Source organism: Sarcophilus harrisii, chromosome 1 (assembly GCF_902635505.1).
Source record: "Sarcophilus harrisii chromosome 1, mSarHar1.11, whole genome shotgun sequence".
In the NCBI taxonomy this organism is placed as follows: domain Eukaryota; kingdom Metazoa; phylum Chordata; class Mammalia; order Dasyuromorphia; family Dasyuridae; genus Sarcophilus; species Sarcophilus harrisii.
The window spans coordinates 491,585,712-491,606,908 of NC_045426.1; the positions used below are offsets into that span (position 1 = coordinate 491,585,712).

At 36.0% G+C, this 21,197-nt stretch overlaps 2 protein-coding genes and 1 pseudogene across 2 annotated transcripts; all 3 read left to right on the forward strand.

Moving 5' to 3' along the window:
- Positions 1-226: 226 nt before the first annotated feature.
- LOC100935192 lies at positions 227-5,886 on the forward strand (annotated as a pseudogene).
- A 1,187-nt stretch (positions 5,887-7,073) lies between these two features.
- On the forward strand, positions 7,074-8,594 carry LOC105749331 (carboxypeptidase N subunit 2-like; the record flags this gene model as incomplete). Its single annotated transcript, XM_012541505.2, is given in 2 exon segments — positions 7,074-8,059; positions 8,061-8,594. Coding segments are annotated over 2 exon segments (1,173 nt in total), but the record flags the coding sequence as incomplete, so codon positions are not given.
- Positions 8,595-17,711: 9,117 nt separating this feature from the next.
- On the forward strand, positions 17,712-20,412 carry LOC105749332 (carboxypeptidase N subunit 2-like). Its single transcript, XM_031946530.1, has 2 exons — positions 17,712-18,003; positions 19,109-20,412. The coding sequence occupies exon 2, from the start codon at positions 19,126-19,128 to the stop codon at positions 20,320-20,322; it is 1,197 nt and encodes a 398-aa protein (XP_031802390.1). The 5' UTR covers positions 17,712-18,003; positions 19,109-19,125; the 3' UTR covers positions 20,323-20,412.
- Positions 20,413-21,197: the final 785 nt, after the last annotated feature.

A 21,197-nucleotide genomic window follows, 5' to 3' on the forward strand; every position in this document is an offset into this window, starting at 1 on the left:
TTAACTTGAGATTCCCACAATTTACTAGCTCAGTGACCACTAAAATGAGCAACTTGGTCTCTTGTTTTATAATTAGAAAAATAAGGTTAAATACTTAAAATAATGAAGAAATGAGATAATGTGTGTGTTTTGTGCATGCTTGTTATTGCCTCTCTGAGACTGGGTTTAATTTCAGTGGTTTTTGTATTTTCCCTCCTCTTTCAGGATGTAAGGTGACCACAGCAAAGGGTTTGGGTTTGTATGCTTCTCTTCACTGGAGGAAACCACCAAAGCAGTCACAGAAATGAATGGCAGGATTGTTGCCACTAAGCCATTGCAGGTAGCTTTAGCCCAGTGCAAGGAGGAGCAGCAGAGAATGACAAGCGTCAGAGCTGGGCCCAAGCCTGTAAGCCACCTCTAGCAGCCTCCTTTAGGTTACTTCATGGCAGCTATTCCTCAGGTATGCACTAGAGAAAAGACACCCACTTTGTTTTAAAAATTAGCTTGGTATGTAGCATTTGACATGAAGATGTTTCATAATAAAACCATACGTATATATGCTGTATGTCTTGCTAGTTTATTTCAGTGAGAATATGACGGAGGTACTTGCTTAAGGGCGGAGTATCTGAGAGGTAGTTGGAGATGATAGAAGGGATTGGTTTATTTTTGTTCTGCAGACTCAGAGCGGTGTTGCATACTATCCTGCTAGCCAAAATGCTCAACTCAGACCAAGTGCTCACTGGACTGCTCAGGATGCCAGACCTCATTGTTAAGCACTCTCCCCACCCATCCACCCCCTTTCTAAAAAATAATGTATTTAGCAGTGGACATCATTGATAATCTCTTTAAACTTTTATGGTCAAAGTACTCTTGAAGAAGCTCCTTTTCACAATAATCATGTGTTTAAGGATCCAAAATGTAGTCATTCTTGCAGAATTTTATTTTCGTGAAAATAGACATAATTTAATTTTACTTGCTCTTCAAACTTGGTTAGTTCATTTAGTGGTTTTCAGAGGGAGTATGAAGAAAGTGTTGTTAGCTAATAAATTGGTTTTATACTCATTTTATGTGTCCACATCTGTTCAATTGTGAGGGATATGAGATTGAATATTAAAGTATGAGTAATATGTGGCTGAATTTCTAAATTAAGATTCCAGAATATGTCTGGTGCTACCCTCCCAGCAGCTCCTAGGCTGCTATTTAGTACAATGAGACCAGCTTCTTTTTTTGTTTTGCTTATTTGTTTGCTTATTAAAGCTTTTTATTTACAAAACATAGGCATGGGTAATTTTTCAACATCGACCCTTGCAAAGCCTTCTGTTCCAAATTTCCCCCACCTCCTCCCCTAGATGGCAGGTAGTCCAATACATGTTAAATATGTTAAAATATATGTTAAATGCAATATATGTATACATATTTATACAGTTATCTTGCTGAACAAGAAAAATCAGATCAAGAAGGAAAAGAAAAACTGGGAAAGAAAACAAAATGAAAGCAAACAACAACAGAGAGAATGAGAGTGCTATGTTGTGGTCCATACTCAGCTCCCACAGTCCTCTCTTTGGGTATAGATGACTCTGTTCATCACTGAAAAAGTGGAATTGGTTTGAATCATCTCATTGTTGAAGAGAGCCACGTCCATCAGAGTTGATCATCATATAGTCTTCTTGTTGCCGTGTACAATGATCTCCTGATTCTGCTCATTTCACTCAGCATCAGTTCATGTAAGTCTTTCCAGGTCTCTCTGAAATCATCCTGCTGGTTGCTTTTTCAGAACAATAATATTCCATAGCATTCATATACCACAATTTATTCAGCCATTCTCCAATTGATGGGCATCCACTCAGTTTCCAGTTTCTGGCCACTACAAAGAGGGCTGCCACAAACATTTTTGCACATGTGAGAGACCAGCTTCTTCACAGGTTCCACAGGTCATGTCAACACAGTGTGTTGTTGAGTGTTGTTTAATCTTTGGGATATAATGAATTTAACATTAAATGTTTAAAATCCTTCCCTCCTCCCCTCAGCAAACACATCAACTTAGATAATGGGTACACATCCTGCAGCTGCTGCAGGTGCTGCACCTAGTCCTGCTATCAGCACAGTTCCACAATACAAGTATGCTGCAGGTGTTCACAATCCTCAATAATATCTTAATGCACAACCACAGGTGGCATGCAGCAGGTATGGACTTAATTCTGATTATAAAAGGTGGCCATCCCAACAGGAACTGAAGGCAACAGCATAATAAAGCAGTTTGGGTAAGTTAAAAAAAGTTTATTTATCTCCATCTGTCTCCATTTTTTAATAGCATGTAAAATGCAAGTTTTTTTTCCTATAATAGATGAATGATGGGGATAGAATTTTTAAAAATAGAATGTGTTTAATTATTTCTTAGCTACAGAACTTAGAGATAAAAAACAGATGATGCTTAACACCAATTGCTTTGTTTTCAGTCAGAGAACCAAGTCACTCCAGTTTCTTCTTTCTCCTGACTATTTGATGTGCAATTTAGCAAAGTATTGATGGAAACATCTGCAGGAGTGAAGGAAAAAAGGAAGTTCAGGGGTTACTTTAGAATGGGCTGTAAGCCTTGGAAATTCTGTATTACCATTTGATTTCATATTCAAGTATCCAGATTGCAGTATTCATTATGCCTTTATCTGTACATAAAAAATATCAAGGCACTGTAAATTTATGCATTTGTTCATTAATATTTTTTTTCTAGCCTGTTGTTTATGTGCAAGGTCAGGAACCTTTAACTGCTTCCATGTTTGCATCCACCACTCCTCAGGAGCAAAAGAGAATATTGGGTATGTAATTTGATCTTAGCTAATAATGAGTTCTATTTCAATTTCTTTAACTTATTTTGATGGGGCTCATTTGTATTTATTGACAAAATCAAGGAGTTGGGGACAAAATCAAGGAGAAATCTAAGCAATATACTTTTCAGGAAGAAATTTTTTTTTTCTTTTTTTAGTACCTTGGTGGTAGCATCCCAAGCATATCTTTTAGCCAATTTGGAGTGATTTGCCTCTTTTCTAATAAAGAGGATTGCTTTTCTTAGACTAGAGGTTTGAGGTCATCCTATCTGATTTCCATAAAAGAGAATTTGAACCAAAATGGAGAGGGGACAGCTAGATTAATGAGTTTCTCCAGGACTTGAATTTTTGTTCTAATATTATACAGTCTATTCATGGGGAAAACTGATGAATCCTGGAGTGACTAGATGAATTGTAAGTAGGTAATCTGGAATTTTCCAAGTTTTATTTTATTTTATTTTTCTTAGATGAAAGAAACAATCTTCTTACTGAAGCAGTTTTTCCTGAATATTTTTAATAGAGTATACAAGCTTTAATACCATAGTTCTGACTTGTAGTTTTGAAAGGTGCCAACATAAAATAAGGACTTGAAAACTTTATTTACCCATCCCCCAGGTGAGCGGCTGTTTCCACTCATTCAGGTGACGCACTGTACCATCGCTGGTAAAATCACTGCCATGTTGCTAGAAAAGGACAACTCTGAGCTCCTTTATATGCTTGAGTGTCCCGAGTTTCTCTACTCTAAGGTAACATCAGTTTCTGACCTAGACACCTATCTGAATGATATTATTTAGGTCTTTACTAAAAGAAAATGAACAAGTAATAGAAGTTAATATGCTTAAGGGATTAACAAGACCTATAGATCTCTTCCAGTTCTATAATTGTAAAATTCTATAGTTTATATGTAGCTATTTAAGTTTCATGTTGGATCCAAAACTTAGTTTCTCTGTATTCCAGAATTCTCCCTACATCACTAGAAATTTGCCCACCTAAATTATTAAGGTTTACAATCATAAGTGATTAATGTCTTCCTTCCACTAAAGTTCTTCCTTGCTCTATTGGGGTGCTCTCTGACAGGCTTTCAGAGCATGAGCCCTTGAAGGAAGGTTCTGCAGAGCTGTCATGCAAATCCCTTGATTTGTCAGGCCTAGTTGTGTCCTGAGGGCCAGCCAAGGCCAGTTCCCTCCACTTCACAGGACTGGCTGAGCCTAGGACAACATAGGGTTACTGTAGCTAGTAGAACTATTTTTTTTTTTTTTTTTTTTTTTTTGTAGCCAAGAAACAACTAATACACTTCATCACTGTTGGGAGTGGAGGTGAAGTGCACTGATAATTTTGTACTACCAAATAGAGATCCACTCCCTTTATTCTGATTCCATTAATTGGTGGTCTTCAGGTTGATGAAGCTGTAGCCACACTGAAAGCTAAAGAAGCTGCCCAGAAAGCAGTTAACAGTGCCACTGGTCTTCCAACTCTTTAAAAGAGTAAGTACTTTGGAGGGAAAAAAATCCAAGTTGGTTTTTCTACTGTCTTCAAAGTTTCTACTAAATGAAGAATGTAAAATGTATTATGTAGCAAAAACATTTCTGCTCATTGCTTAATACACAACTATAAATTGCTATGAGAAAGAAAAGCATAAGGGGCTGTCTCTCCTTCTGCCCCACATTTTACTTATTTGATATGTTAAGTCAACCAGAAGAAACAGTTACCAAATTGTGCCAACCGAAGACTAGCAAATAGATGGTTTTCCTTAGCATGGCTCTCTACCTATGTGTGGTATGGCAAATGCAATTCAAAATTACTCGGATATCAAGTGAGGGATAGAAATGTTTACTTTAGAATCTTGCAAGAAGCAAACATCTTTCCACTGGAGTCCCACCAGTGGAGAGCAATGAATTTCCACAGAAACTGAAGTGAGTTATATAGAATCCATGACACCCCTCCTTCCACTCATCTGGTCAATTATCACTATCTAGCTTAATACTTGGAAGTAACATGAACTTGTTAAATTTTGACCCGAATTTTATGATGGTCAGTTTCACAAGGTTTACAACTGTTTGCAGGTATGTTTTATGGTGGTTAGTTTTGCAGCTGTCTACAACTGTTTACTTGAGCCCATATGAGTTCATTTTCCCGAAATCCCCAGATAAACTGAATCTGTTATAAATTCAGTCTACCTTAGTTAATGATTTTATATGAAGCCATATAATCCCCCACAAAGAGGAGATTTGTTTAGAGGTAAGTAGCCCATTAAGACAGAATAACCAAGGAGACTTGGTTTACCTCAGGCTTTTTCAATTAACAAATAGAAATTATTTTTACTAGAAGAGCAAGCCTTTTGCTCTCCTTCCCAGAGCCTTAATGATTAACAGACTTTTGAAATTGGTCTGGAATTATCAAGCGACTTATTTTGAGAAGTCCTCAGTTTCCAATTATACTCACCTATAAGACAATTTGCCATATGGTAAACCATATGTAATAGTAATTAAGGACCACATAGGAGATGGTGTTATTAAACTGTTGTGGGTACCAGCCATGCCACTTTTGGGTACATATTCCAAGAGTTGATGACCCCTGGCTTAGAATCTTGCCTGTTGCCAAAAAAAAAAAATAAAAATAAAAAATAAAATAACTTTTTTTTCCCCCTTAACTTACAGAAAGATTAGGGACCAGGAAATGGAACATCTGCTTCACAGAAGAAAAATATCTAAACATTGAAAAACAAATATTGTGGAAAAAACATTGCAAAATATAAAATAAATTTAAAAAAAAGAAACTTTGAACTTGATGTACCAAGCAAATGCCAGGTCTAGAAAACTTAATGCTAATCCTAGATCACTTTTTTTTTTTTAAAAACCAAGTAAAATATATAAAAAACAAATGCATGTTTTATAGACCTAGGATGGAAAAGAATTTTCAGCATAGTACAAAACCTTAAAGCATTCCTTTCTTTAATTTTGTAATTCTTTACTGTAGAAAAGCTCAGAATATTACCACTGTTTTAGATAACAGAATTGATAGCTGAGCAAGGAAATGTAATTTAGATCATAATTCTTATTTCAATAAAAATTTCTTAAACAATGAACAATGACTTCTTATATTTTTAGTCTCTTTATATTGGCATGTTTTAAAGTGGCTTAGCGTCTTAAGAGTAGCAAGGCTGAATTTAGCCAACAAGGGCATGTCTTCAGTTTGAAAACCTACAAATCAGCTGTTGGTTTTGAACCTTCAGGTGTTAATACGATTGAAGTAAACAAATCTAATATCCCTTTTCTTTTCTTTCTTTCTTTTTTTTTTTTTAAGTTCCCCTTAAAAACAGGAAAGAATGGATCAAAATTGACATATTAAAAAATTGTATAAAATAGGTTCAGTTTGGAAGAAAATTATATTAGAAATTTCAGTTTCTGAGATTCTTAAAGTGCTAAGATGGCAACTCAGTTTGACTGAGATCCTTTGAGAGGTTATTGCCATTGTTTTAAAAATAGAATTGAAATAAGCTTATTTTCACAGAGCTTTTAGAGCTAGAAGTGACATTATGATAGTCTTTTCATTCTTTATATTTGACTTTCACCTTGCTTATCTGGAATACAGTTTTACCTCACTATTAGCAGAAAAGACTCGAGTAGCCAAAATGTTATAGAGCCCCCTTGAGCTTTAATCTATTACCATTATACCTTAATTTTATCCTGCTGGTCTGTAGATATTTGAGGTAGGGAGTAAGAGAAGATTCTATTCTATGTATATTAAGGCTTTTTGCCCTATATATTTATAGGATTTTTTTAAGAGATAGAATCTATTAATTTAGGATTATTTAATAAGCTTAATATTTGGTGAAAGCCAGTTTGGTGTTGTGGATAGAGTATTTAAAGTAACTTTCTGGGGATAACAGAATCTGACCCTGGGCAAGATATACACTCATATCTCAGTGCCTTTAGGCAGCTGATATAAATTGCAAAGCAAGCAGGTGCTAAGAGTCTACTTTAGAGGGCATTCATAAGTTTTTGTTTTTTTTTTTTTTAACCTCATTGAAATGGCACCAATTAAAAAAAAATTTCCTACATGTATATCTCATTTTACTGAAAAGGAAAGTCTCTGGTTGTGGGTGGTTGCTATGAGTCTTGACTTGTGCCAGGTCACCAGGTTCTCCCCACACACGTACACTTACAAAGGGTTAATAAATCATAAAGACACCCACTAACCCAGTATTTAGTAAATACAAATATCTGGTAATTATAATGTAATCTAATTGTGTCAAACTCAAAAAATGGTTTGTTTTTGCTGCTCTTTGGAAATGCTGTCAGCCAGTACAGCTGCCCCCAGAAGTGCCTCTGCAGTCTTCTGCTGACAGATTGCCCCTTTGCCAACCTTTCCAACATTCCCCAGGGAATAGCTCAAGACACAGAGGCTCTCTTTCTGAATGAGAATTACTTAACCCAAGTTCCCCCGGGAATCCTTCAGCCCCTTGTTAATCTCACTTTTCTTGGCTTGTCCCACAACAAACTCTCCCTGCAGAATGACACCTTCGACGATATTGGCAGAAGCATCCTTGCCCTGGATCTGGCTGGCAACAATCTGATGGAGCTTCCACCTGCCTTGTTTCGAGGCACAAAGCACCTTGTTTGGCTAAACTTGGCTGAAAACAGACTTGCTGTGCTTGATGGGAAGATTTTTGCCTCCTTGGAAAGACTGACTTACTTGGACCTCTCTCAAAACAGACTACAGTTGTTAGTAAATATGTTGATGGGTCTTTCTCAGCTAGATACGTTAATGATGGCTGGTAATCATCTTCAGACACTCCCTGCTGGAGACTTTGATCCTGTTCCTAACTTGAAGGTCCTTGATATTTCCAATAATGAAATAAGTAGTTTACCAGAGAACTTATTTGAAAACTTGACAAACCTTAGTGATTTGCTCCTTGACAATAATAGTTTCAAGAAGATTCCATTTTCTGCAGTCAAGATCCTCCCCAAGTTAGAACATTTCTCAATATCTGGGAATAGCATCCAAAATATCCCTCCCCTTTCGGTCATTAGTGAATCTAGTTTAAGGCGGCTTGACCTGTCAAATAATTTGGTGTCTGACCTTCCCTTGAATTTCTTCTCAGTGTTAAGGCAGCTGGAATTTCTGAGTCTCTCTGGAAATAACATAAACGCTCTCCCAGGAGACATATTTGTACATAACACTCAGCTAGCATTTCTGCATTTGGACAGAAACCAATTTCATACCCTGCCCATCTTTTCAGGACTGCAAAGACTCAAGGTTGTGTTGCAATGGTATAGAAAATTTGCCCAGAACCTTCATAGACAAAATGTATGAATTAGAATTACTGAATCTCTCCAACAACAATATAACAGAGACCAAAGGGTTGGATTCTAATATAACACAAATAATTTTGACTGGGAATCCAGTCTGTACAAACTCAATGATTTCCAAAACACATTGTTAAAAATCTCTGTGGCAAGACAAAAATAAAGGGGATAGCAATGGATATGTTAATTATTTACTTTTGCTAATGAGAATAAAAGTTAAATGTATAGTTGTTTGTATCATGTTAGTAAATAGCAAGGACTATAGCATAATTTTGCATCATATCTTTACACTTCTTTGCCACAGATATCTGTGCCCTGTAGTTCAATGCAACAAACAAATATTTATCCTATGTCTATTATGTCCAAGGCACATAACAAATTTAAAAAATGACAGTCCTAGTTCTAAAGACATTTATATTTTCATAGGTTGATCTGGGATTGAATGGGGGAGGAGAATAAGCATTTCTATAGCATCTTCTATTTGCCAAACACTGTGCAAAGTGCTTTTTAAGAATATTATGTCTTTTGGAATATTACTGTTATATTATTAAAAAAAAAAAGATAAGCAGGTTGATTTCAGAAAAGATCTACATGATCTGATATTGAGTGAAGTGAACAGCCCCAGGAGAACATTGTACATGGCAACAAGAAGATTATGTGATGATTAATTGTGATACACTTGACTCTTATCAACATTGTAGTGACACAAAGCAATTTCAATAAAGGTGGGATGGAAAATGCCAATCTCACTTAGGGAACTACGGAGGCTGAATTTTCACCTTTTGTTTTTTTTCCCCCCTTTCTTTTAGTCTAATTTTTCTTGTACAAGATGACTAATATGGAAATATATTTTAAGGGATAGCATATATTTAACTTAGATTGTTTATTTGCGGAGGGGGGGAAGTGAGAAAAATTTGGACCACAAAGTTTCACAAAAATCAGAGTTGAAAACTATCTTTGCATGTATTTGGAAAAATAAAATACTATTGAGAGAAAAAAAAATCTCATTTGATTCTCACAATTCCTTGAGGTAAAGGAAGTTTGTTGAAGAAAAGTTTGTTTATCTAACCACAAAATATTTCATTTTGAGAGTTAAAAAAACTCTGGGAGACAGGTACTATTATTCCCATTTTGTAGGTGAAGAAACTGAGGTAAAATGACTTTTCAAGGATCACATAGATTTTTCTGAATGAGGTGGCTGGGGCAACTAGATGGTACAATGGATAAAGTGCTGGGCCTGGAGTCAGAAAATCTATCTTCCTGAATTCAAATCTGGTCACAAACACTAGCTGTGTGACCCTGCAAGTCACTTAAACCTGTTTGCCTCTGTTTCCTAATCTATAAAAAGAGATGGGAAGGAAATGACAAACCATTCTAGTATCTCTACCAAGAAAACCTCAAATGGGGTAGTGAAAAGCTGGATGTCGCTGAACAACAAAAAAATGAAAGATAATACTACCTACATCCCATGGTCATTGTGAGGCTCAAATGAAATAACATTTATAAAAAGCATTTAGCATTGTATCTGGTCCAATGGTTCATCTCAAACTGGAAAATCAGGTTGATTCCCTGGTTGACATGGTATTCCAAAACTGAAGGGGGCTTGATCTGTTCTTCTTACAATGGGGAGGTCTCTGTGCTGCCCTAAATGAGGAATGCTGTTTTTATGCTAACAATTCTGGGGTTAGCAGGGACAGTCTGGTTGTTGTCCATATGAATCTTGAGTCCAGATGAATTGAACAGAGTCAGGGGATGAACTGCTACCAGTCCCTGTTTAATTATCCCCCTTGGTTGACCACTCTTGTCTCTTCCCTCATGGGGTCATCATTTCTCCTTCTCCTTACCTTTTCCATAGGTCCTGGCATTTTTCTAATCTTGTTTGATTTATCCACTTTCAGGTAGAGTAGGTTAAAATTATGATATTGTGACCTTTCCATCAAGTGGGGACTGATGATTCAAGGATTTGAATGTTCCTAAAATAGAAGTAAGATATTTTAGGCCTTGGATAGAAGGCCATATTCCCCCCTCCCCTTTTTTACTTGTGCAATTAAACTTGGGAAACTTGAGTTTAAAAAGAAAACTTTAAACTGATGTTCTGACTCCCCTTCACATACCATTGCAACACAATGAAGGATAGAAAAGAAAAACATTCTCCAGGGGATTGCCTCTCTGACTTCATCCCTGTCCATCCCTATTGTCAAGGACAATCTCGTGTCCTGCAGTTTGCCCTAGTTGTAATCCCTATCTGTCCAAGAATGATCCTATTCCTCTGTCTGACAATCACAATCTCCAACCTGTAAATACCAACTTAACTCCTTTCTCCCTGCCCTCTCTTTGAAGTAAAGATAACTGCTGCAAGACATTGTTCTCTCGATTCTATACTTTGCTTGCTAAAAATCCTTGTATAAACTGTGTGCTTCAGTTGCTCTATACTGAATGCTAAGCAACTGAGGCACACAGTTTATATGAGGTTTTTGACTATTTTGGTCAGCAAGCTTAAACTCTTCACAGTAAAGATTAAAAACAATCTCTTCTTGCCTCAGTTTGTCTGGTATTACAATATAATCAGTGATTAGTACTCCAATATAATTTTAACCAATTGATATCTCCTTGACACCATATCAATAAGCAATGTCCATTAGATTTTAAAAGAGATTTTTACTAAGATATAGCAAGGTCAAAAGTACAAAATCCTACAATTCTGGGAGCACCTGTTTTCCCTCTATATCTCTCTGTGGATAGTGGAGTCAAATTTAGTGATTCACAAAACCTTCCTCCCACCAAGCTCACTCTGGGTTTAGCATGGCTCCCTTGCTGGCAAAAAATGGTGTCTCAATGCCAGCTTGTTCCACCCTGGGTTAGGGCAAGCAGGTCACTCCTTGGGCCAGCCCTTAATTTTGCAGTTCCTGGACCTCTGGCTGCTCTTCTGACTATTTAAAGCTCATGAGTCATGGGCAATGTCTTCTCTACTTAGTATAAGAATAAGACTAGAGACAAAAAAATCCTCCAGCTTTATAGTGACCAGGGAGATGAGACACCTCTATCACTGGGAGACCCAATCACTGGAAAACCACTAGTGTAAGATGGAAGTTGAATTTCTTCATGGGAACCTAGGTTATTCAAGCCCAGTTCCTGCTCAGCAGTCAACTAAAAGATTTTTCTTCACTCTATACAAAGAATGGGAACAAATGTATTCATGCCCCAAAGTGGGGGTCCCAGCCTTCCATTATGCATGCTCACCAAGCCTTTCATGAGGGCCTGCAGAGTACCCTGAGTTACTCCAGGGACATACCCCCTACTGTCCATTTCCTATTATATATAACTTAAAGAAATCACTTATATCTTTGTCCTAGATTTTTTTTCAGTTTCTGTAAACTTTGATATTGGAAAAACAGGACTTAAATAAAAATACTGACTTTAAAATAAATTTCAAGAATTGGGTAAGTTGGGAGGTGGAGCCAAATGGCAGAGAGAACACATGCTTCTTTCTGAGCCCTCCTACTATCCTCACCATTAATTACAAAATTTAGCTTCTTAATTAGTTTTGGACTGGCAGAATCTATGAATATTCAGAGTGCAGCAAAGGAACAGCAGAAGGTAATTTCAAAGATTGGCAGAAAACTTCTGTTTTGGTGGCAGGGGAGGAGGAGGCTAGGGCAGTCAGGGAGACAGAGCACAGAGGCCAATGCACACTGAGCAGACGAAGGTGGGGAGCGGTCTCTGTGGGGGCAGAGAATCTGTGGGGAGGACTCTACCACAGTGTTGGCACTCTACCCTGGCTGCAAGCCAGTAGATCAGCAGAGAAGTTATAAAACACCCAACACAAACACAAAAAGTAAAGAGTGAACCCCAAAGCGCCTACCTAGCACCAAGAGTGACTCAGCCTGATCCTAGTGCAGCTGCTGCCACTTCAGGGAATCTGTACAGAAAGCTCGGAACCTCCTCGCCCTAAAAACAGATCTCAACTTAAAAAAAAAAAGTAAAAAGGCAAAGCGAATTCTAACTTTTGACAGTTTCTATGGTGAAAGAGAACAGATTTCAAACCCTGAGGAGACTAAAAGCAGATTATCTCCAGATGAAGGCCCAAAAGGCAATATTACCTGGTCACCATCACACAAGGCTCTCCTAGAAAAATTAAAAAGGATCTTAAAAGAGAGCTAGAAGGAAAATGGGGAAAGGAAAGGGAAGCTTTGCAAGAAGGTCTGAATAAGGCATATAACTCATTAAAAGATAGGTTTGACAAAATGGAAAAAGAAAACAACTTCCTGAAAAACAGAATACGTGTAATGGAAAAGATAATGAACTCCCAGGAAAACAGAATTTGTGAATTGGAAAAGGAAAATTACTTGAAAAATTTGTGAAATAGAAAAAAATTCCATAGAACAAAACAACTCATTTAAAAACTTAATTGGACAAATACAAAAATAAGTTTAAAAAAATAAATGAAGAAAATAATTCATTAAAAATCAGAACTGAATGGGAAATGAATGACTCTATGAGACATCAAGAATCAGTCAAGCAAAATAAAAAAAATGAAAAAATAGAAAAAAATGTAAAATACCTACTTGGGAAAACAACAGACCTGGAAAATAAATTTAAGAGAGATAATCTAAGGACCCCAAATCATGATGAAAAAAAGAGTCTAGATTTCAGGAAATCATCAAAGACAACTGCCCAGATGTCATAGAATCAGAAGGTAAAATAGACATTGAAAGAATTCATCAAACACTTCCTGAAAGAGACCCCAAAATTAAAACTCCAAGCAATATCATGGCTAAATTTCAGAACTATCATACCAAGGAAAAAATATTACAAGTTGTTAGAATCCTAGTGATAACTCAATGGAGTTGATAGAAACAATGCTTACACCTTTAAGAGTTTACACATTAGAGGTCACACATTAGAGCTCACACCTTTAAGAGAATTTACACATTAGAGCTCACACATTGGAGTTAATAAGTATGGGAGATTTCTCCTGTACAAATTTATAATTTGATTTTTTTATAATGTAAAAAAAAGTACTAGAGGTGGAAAGGGGGTGGTACCAGAAAAAAGGAAAAGTGGAGGTAAAAAGAGGAAAATTAAATCTCCATGAAGAGGCAAAGGAAACCTATTGTATCTAAGGAAAAGAAGGGAGGGGGATGAACATTGTGTGAATCTTACTTTCATCAGATTTGGCTCAAAGAGAAAATGTTAGATATATTTGGTTCACAGAGAAACTTCTCTCATCTTATTGAAAAGAGAGAGGGGAAAAGCGAAAAGGGAAGGGGTAGGCTAAATAGAAGCAAATACAGAAATAGTAAGGGAAAGGTATAAGAAAGGAGGAGGAACTCTAAAGGGGAGGGATTCCAAAGGGAGAGGGCTGCTTGAGGCAAGTGGTGCCCCTAAATTAAATTTACTGGGGAGGGGGGTAAGAGGAAAAGGAAAGAAAAAAGTATAATCTGGGGATAAAAAGATGGCAGGAAATACAGAATTAGTAGTTTTAACAATAAATGTGAATGGGATGAATTCTCTCATAAAGCAGAGGTGGATAGCAATCTAGATTAAAAGCCAGAATCCTACAATATGTTGTTTATAGGAAACACATTTGAAGCAGGGTAATACATATAGATAAAGGTAAAAGGCTGGAACAGAATCTACTATGCTTCAGGTGAAGTAAAACAAGCAGGAGTAGCCATCCTGATCTCAGATCAAGCAGAAGCAAAAATTGATCTAATTAAAAGAGATAAGGAAGAAAACTATATATTGCTAAAGGGTACTCTAGATAATGAAGCAAAATAAAGAGATAATGAAGGAAACTATATCTTGCTAAAGTTTACCACAGATAATGAAGCAATATCAACACTAAACATATTATGCACCAAGTGGTATAGCATCTAAATTCATAAAGAAGAAGTTAAGAGGGATGCAAGAAGAAATAGACAGCAAACTATAATAGTGGGAGATCTCAACCTTGCACTCTCAGAACTAGATAAATAGAATCACAAAATAAAAAGGAAGAAGTTAAAGAGGTAAATAGAATACTAAAAAAGTTAGGTATGATAGATCTTTGGAGAAAACTGAATGGAGACAGAAAAGAGTACACTTTCTTCTCGGCAGTTCATGAAATTTATACAAAAATTGACCATATATTAGGACATAAAAACCTCAAAATCAAATGCAGAAAGGCAGAAATGGTAAATACATTCTTTTCAGATCATGATGCAATAAAAACTACATTCAATAAAAATTCAGGGGAAAATAGACCAAAAATTAATTGAAAACTAAATAATCTCATCCTAAAGAATGAATGAATGAAACAGCTTATTATAGACACAATTAATAATTTCATCCAAAAAAATGACAATAATGAGACAACATACCAAAATTTGTGGGATGCAGACAAAGCAGTAGTAAGGGGAAATTTATATCTCTAGAGGCTTTTTTGCATAAAATAGAGAAAGAGAAGATCAATGAATTGGGCTTGCAACTAAAAAAGCTAGAAAAAGAGCAAATTAAAACCCCCAATCAAACATTAAACTTGAAATTCTAAAAATAAAAGGAGAGATTAATAAAATTAAAAGTAAAAAAAACCCTATTGAATTGAATATTAATGCAAAAATCTTAAATAAATCTACATCTACAATTTTAGCAAAGTTGCAGGATACAAAATAAATCCACATAAATCATCAGCATTTTTATACATCACTAACAAAATCCAACAGCAAGAGATGCAAAGAGAAATTCCATTTAAAATAACTGTCAATAGCATAAAATATTTGGGAATCTATCTGCCAAGGGAAAGTCAGGAACTATATGAACAAAACTACAAAACTTTCCACACAAATAAAGTTAGATCTAAACAATTGGAAAAATATTAAGTGCTCTTGGATAGGTCGAGTGAATATAATAAAGATGACAATACTCCCTAAACTAATCTATTTATTTAGTGCTATACCAATCAGACTTCCAAGAAACTATTTTACTGATTTAAAAAAAAATAACAAGATTCATCTGGAAGAACAAAAGGTCAAGAATTTCATGGGAACTAATAAAAAAATCAAATGAAGGTGGCCTAGCTGTACCAGATCTAAAGTTATATTATAAAGCAGCAGTCATCAAAACCATTTGGTACTGGCTAAGAAATAGACTAGTTGATCAGTGGAATAGGTTAGGTTCACAGGACAAAATAACCAATAAGTATAGAAATCTAGCGTTTGATAAACCCCAAAACCCCAGCTTTGGGGATAAAAATTCACTATTTGACAAAAACTGCTGGCAAAATTGGAAACTAGTATGGCAGAAACTAGGCATTGACCCACAGTTAACACTATACACCAAGATAAGATCAAAATGGATTCATGATTTAGGCATAAAGAATAAGATTATAAATAAATTAGAAGAATGTAGGATAGTTTACCTCTCAGACCTGTGTAGGAGGAAGGAATTTGTGATCAAAAAAGAACTAGAGATCATTATTGATCACAAAATAGATAATTTTGATTCTATTAAGTTAAAAAGTTTTTGTACAAACAAAACTAATGCAGACAAGATTAGAAGGGAAGCAATAAACTGGGGAAACATTTTTACATTCAAAGGTTCTGATAAAGGCCTTATTTCCATTATAGAGAATTGACTCTAATTTGTAAGAAATCAAGCCATTTTCCAGTTGATAAATAGTCAAAGATATGAACAGACAATTTTCAGATGAAGAAATTGAAACTATTTCTAGTCATATGAAAAGGTGCTCCAAATCATTATTGGTCAGAGAAATCCAAATTAAGACAACTCTGAGATACCACTACACACCTGTCAGATTGGCTAGACAGTGGTTCTCAAACTTTTATTTCAGTATCTTTATCCTATTAAAAATTATTGAGAATTTCTCCAAAGCATTTTTGTTTATCTGGGTTATATTTATAGACATTTACCATATTGGAAATAAAAACTATTTTTGAATTTGTAGACCCTCTAAAAGGCTTTCAGAGATCCCCAGGATTCTCTAGACCATACTTTGAGAACCACTGGGCTAGAATGACAGGAAAAGATAATGCGGAATGTTGGAGGGGACTCTGGAAAACAGGGACACTGATGCATTGTTGTTGGAACTGTGAACAAATCCAATCATTCTGGAGAGCGATTTGGAACTATGCTCCACAAGTTATCAAACTGTGCTGCTGGGCTTATATCCCAAAGAGATCTTAAAGGAGGGAAAGGGACCTGTATGTGCCAAAATGTCTGTGGCAGCCCTTTTTGTAGTGGCTAGAAACTGGAAATTGAATAGATTCCCATCAGTTGGAGAATGGCTGAATAAATTATGGTATATGAATGTTAAAGAATATTATTGTTCTGTAAGAAATGACCAGCAGAATAATCTGCCTGGAGAGACCTACATGAACTAATGCTAAGTGAAGTGAGCAGGACCAGGAGATCATTGTACACGGCTACAACAAAACTATATGATGACCAATTCTGATGGACATGGCTCTCTTCAACAATGAGATGATTCAAACCAGTTCCAATTGGTCAGTAAAGAACAGAGCCAGCTACACCCAGAAAGAGAATTATGGGAAATGAGTGTGGACCACAACACAGCATTTCCACTCTTTCTGTTATTGTTTGCTTGCATTTTTATCTTCCTTCTCAGGTTTTTTTCTTTCTTTCTAGATCCAATTTTTGTTGTGCAGCAAGATAACTGTATAAATATGTATACATATATTGGATTTAACATATGCTTTAACATATTTAACATGTATAGGACTACCTGCCATCCAGGGGAAGGAGTTGGGGGAAGGAGGGGAAAAGTTGGAACAGAAGGTTTTGCCAGGGTCAGTGTTGAAAAATTACTCATTCCTATGTTTTGTAAATAAAAAGCTATAATAATAAAATAAAATAAAAAAAATAGGGTAAGTTGGTTTAATCAAACTGGAATATACTTATCAATATATTATTTCCTCCCCTTTTAGATTTAACCCAAATTAGTGATTCTTTATGCTGTGATAATAGAGTACTAATACTTGCTTTTCAAAAACATGAAGTGAAAAACAATTTCACAATGTATGGGTCAACCTGTTAATATGATGTCAAAATATCTTATTTTTCTAGCAATTATGCTTTAAAATTAATCTCACTTTGGTAAAATAGGTTGTGCTGGGGGGTGGGAAACTGGGTTAGGAACACTGTTGAATAATTAATATAACATGAATAATGGTTATTTATGTTATATCCAGTCTCTTAAAGATTTTTTTTCTAAAGTGAAATTTATAAACACCTAAAATTATTTCAGCCTGATTACTCAAATACTAGTGGTTTGTTTTCAGGATAGGGTGCTTTGTTATATGGTGTTTAAAAAATAAACATGAGCAAAAAACATCAGTTAAAATTCCCAAAATATTACTGCAATCAAAATTTCTTCTTCTACTATTCAAAAAGAAACAAATAAAACAACTGTTGATTCATTCTTGATACTATTCTACAATGGAGGCTTGCTTTTCTGTTTTTGTTTTTTGTACGTGATAAAGAAAAGAACCCCAAATGTTAAGTAAGAATGGCTATGTTGCAATGATAAAACCTGCTGGTTTGGCTCCTACTTCAGTGCTCAAGCTTGCTTTGTGAAACAGGAAACTTTGGGATGTTAAAATAGGGCAAGACTTCTGGTTGGATGAATCAGCATCATTTACCTCTGAAACTGACTTCTGTTTTCTAGACTAGATACTCCAGCTTTCCAGTTGTGCTGGTTTTCTAAGTAAATTCTGCCAAAGAAAATAGCAGGAAAAGCTGGAGAAAATTACTAGGTCTGAGATCTGCTTGTCAATTAACCAAAGGAATTTCAGGTGAATATCGATGGTCTGCTGGGGACATACTTTAGTGAACAGAAATTTTCTGAGGTTGTAAAACACCTATCTAACATCAAGGTAAGTCACACCCAGACTTTAAAGGAAGTATATAGATTTGTGAATCACCTGCATAGGCAGGATAATGAAATTCATAGCTGCTGATGAGGTTACCTAGAGAAAGTGGTGTAAAGAGTAGGGAGAAGAGGGCTTAGAAAGCTCTCTGCATCTAGACATAACTTTAGTTATAAGTAGAGGAACATGATACTTCATTTATAATCATTCATCAATCAATAAACATTTATGAAATGCCTAATGTGTGCCAGGCACTGTGCTAAATGTTGGAAAGGGTACAATTCAGTTCCTGGTTCCAAGGAATTTTAAGGCAGTTGGATTTTGGTTTCTTTAAATCATCTTCTAAGAGAAACCAATAAAGAATCTACTTAGGGAATGTATTTTTAACAGGTTCAAATTTTTTGATTTCTTTATTAATAAGATTGCATTCCTATAATCCTGCTTTTATCTACTAATTTGTAGAATTGCACACTCCAGATCTGATAATTAGAAAATTTTTGAAGTAATTTAAAGACAAACACAAATATATAGATCTGTGAGTCATCTGCTTAGAGATGGTAATTAAATCCATCTATGAGTTACCGAGAGAGTATTAATTATGAGGACCTAGGACACGTCCTAGAATACATTGCCATTGTCTGTCTAGACAGAAAACTTTAAAATTAGTCCCATGGCAAATAATTCTTTATGGGAATTTATTTTTTAAAAATCATTTCTTTTATTTATCTCAAACCATTTTATGGATGTAAATTCTTACTTCATACTTTTAAATCATGAAAAGTGATAACTGTTTCCTGGATTATAGTTATATTGGGATGATACCACTTTAGAACTGGAAGAGATCTCAAAGATCAAAATGTTCATTTAACAGATGAGTAAATAGAGACCCCAAAACATTAAATGACTTGTCTGCAGTCAGCCAACTGATTAGTAGCAGACTCAAGATTAGAACCCGAGCTACAACTCCACAAATACCCAATTCTCCCTCAGTTCCAATTCAACCCCCTGATGTATTCTATGTTCTACTGAGGAGATTTTTTTCAGCTACACCACAGGATGGGATTAACCAGGTAGAGTAACAAATTGATTTGTTTTCCCTCCTCTTTCCAAGGAACACAGGTTGTAAAGATGATCTGGGGTTTGTTTTTGCTGCTCTTTGGAAATGCTGTCTGCCAGTACAGCTGCCCCCAGAAGTGCCTCTGCAGTCTTCTGCTGACAGATTGCCGCTTTGCCAACCTTTCGGACATTCCCCAGGGAATAGCTCAAGACACAGAGACTCTCTTTCTGAATGAGAATTACTTAACCCAAGTTCCCCCGGGAATCCTTCAGCCCCTTGTTAATCTCACTTTTCTTGGCTTGTCCCACAACAAACTCTCCCTGCAGAATGACACCTTCGACGATATTGGCAGAAGCATCCTTGCCCTGGATCTGGCTGGCAACAATCTGATGGAGCTTCCACCTGCCTTGTTTCGAGGCACAAAGCACCTTGTTTGGCTAAACTTGGCTGAAAACAGACTTGCTGTGCTCGATGGGAAGATTTTTGCCTCCTTGGAAAGACTGACTTACTTGGACCTCTCTCAAAACAGACTGCAGTTGTCAGTAAATATGTTGATGGGTCTTTCTCAGCTAGATACGTTAATGATGGCTGGTAATCATCTTCAGACACTCCCTGCTGGGGTCTTTGATCCCGTTCCTAACTTGAAGATCCTTGATATTTCCAATAATGAAATAAGCAGTTTACCAGATAACTTATTTGAAAACTTGACAAACCTTAGTGATTTGCTCCTTGACAATAATAGTTTCAAGAAGATTCCATTTTCTGCAGTCAAGATCCTCCCCAAGTTAGAACATTTCTCAATATCTGGGAATAGCATCCAAAATATCCCTCCCCTTTCGGTCATTGGTGAATCTAGCTTAAGGCGGCTTGACCTGTCAAATAATTTGGTGTCTGACCTTCCCTTGAATTTCTTCTCAGTGTTAAGGCAGCTGGAATTTCTGAGTCTCTCTGGAAATAACATAAACGCTCTCCCAGGAGACATATTTGTACATAACACTCAGCTAGCATTTTTGCATTTGGACAGAAACCAATTTCATACCCTGCCCATCTTTTCAGGACTGCAAAGACTCAAAGAGTTAAGATTGTGTTGCAATGGTATAGAAAATTTGCCCAGAACCTTCATAGACAAAATGTATGAATTAGAACTGCTGGATCTCTCCAACAACAATATAACAGAGACCAAAGGGTTGGATTCTAATACAACACAAATAATTTTGACTGGGAATCCAGTCTGTACAAACTCAATGATTTCCAAAACACATTGTTAAAAATCCCTGTGGCAAGACAAAAATAAAAGGGATAGCAATGGATATGTTAATTATTTACTTTTGCTAATGAAAATAAAAGTTAAATGTATAGTTGTTTGTATCATGTTAGTAAACAGCACGGGCTACAGCATAATTTTGCATCATGTCTTTCACACTTCTTTGCCACAGACATATCTGTGCCCTGTAATTCAATGCAACGAACAAATATTTATCCTACGTCTATTATGTCCAAGGCACATAACAAAGTTTAAAAAATGATGCAGCCCTATTTCTAAAGAAGTTTATATTTTCATAGGTTGATCTGGGATTGAATGGGGGAGGAGAATAAGCATTTCTATAGCATCTTTTATTTGCCAAGCACTGTGCAAAGTGCTTTTTAGGAATATTATATCTTTTGGAATATTAGTTACATTAAAAAAAATAATGAGCAGGTTGATTTCAGAAAAGATCTACATGATCTGATGTTGATGTTGAGTGAAGTGAGCAGCCCCAGGAGAATATCGTACACAGCAACAATAAAATTACATGATGATCAATTGTCATGCATTTGGTTCTTTTCAACACTGTAGTGATACAAGGCAATTTCTTTCTTTTTCCTTTTTAAAAATTTTTTATTTTTGCTGAAGCAATTGGGGTTAAGTGACTTGCCCAGAGTTACACAACTAGGAAGTGGTAAATTTCTGAGACCAGATTTGATCTCAGTCCTCCTGACTTCAGGGTTGGTGCTCTATCCACTGCACCACCTAGCTGCCCTGATTCAAGGCAATTTCAATAAAGTTGGGATGGAAAATGCCAGTAGCAGCCAGAGAACTATGGAGGCTGAATATAGATTGAAGCATACTATTTTCACCTTTTGGTTTTATTTTTCTTTGTTA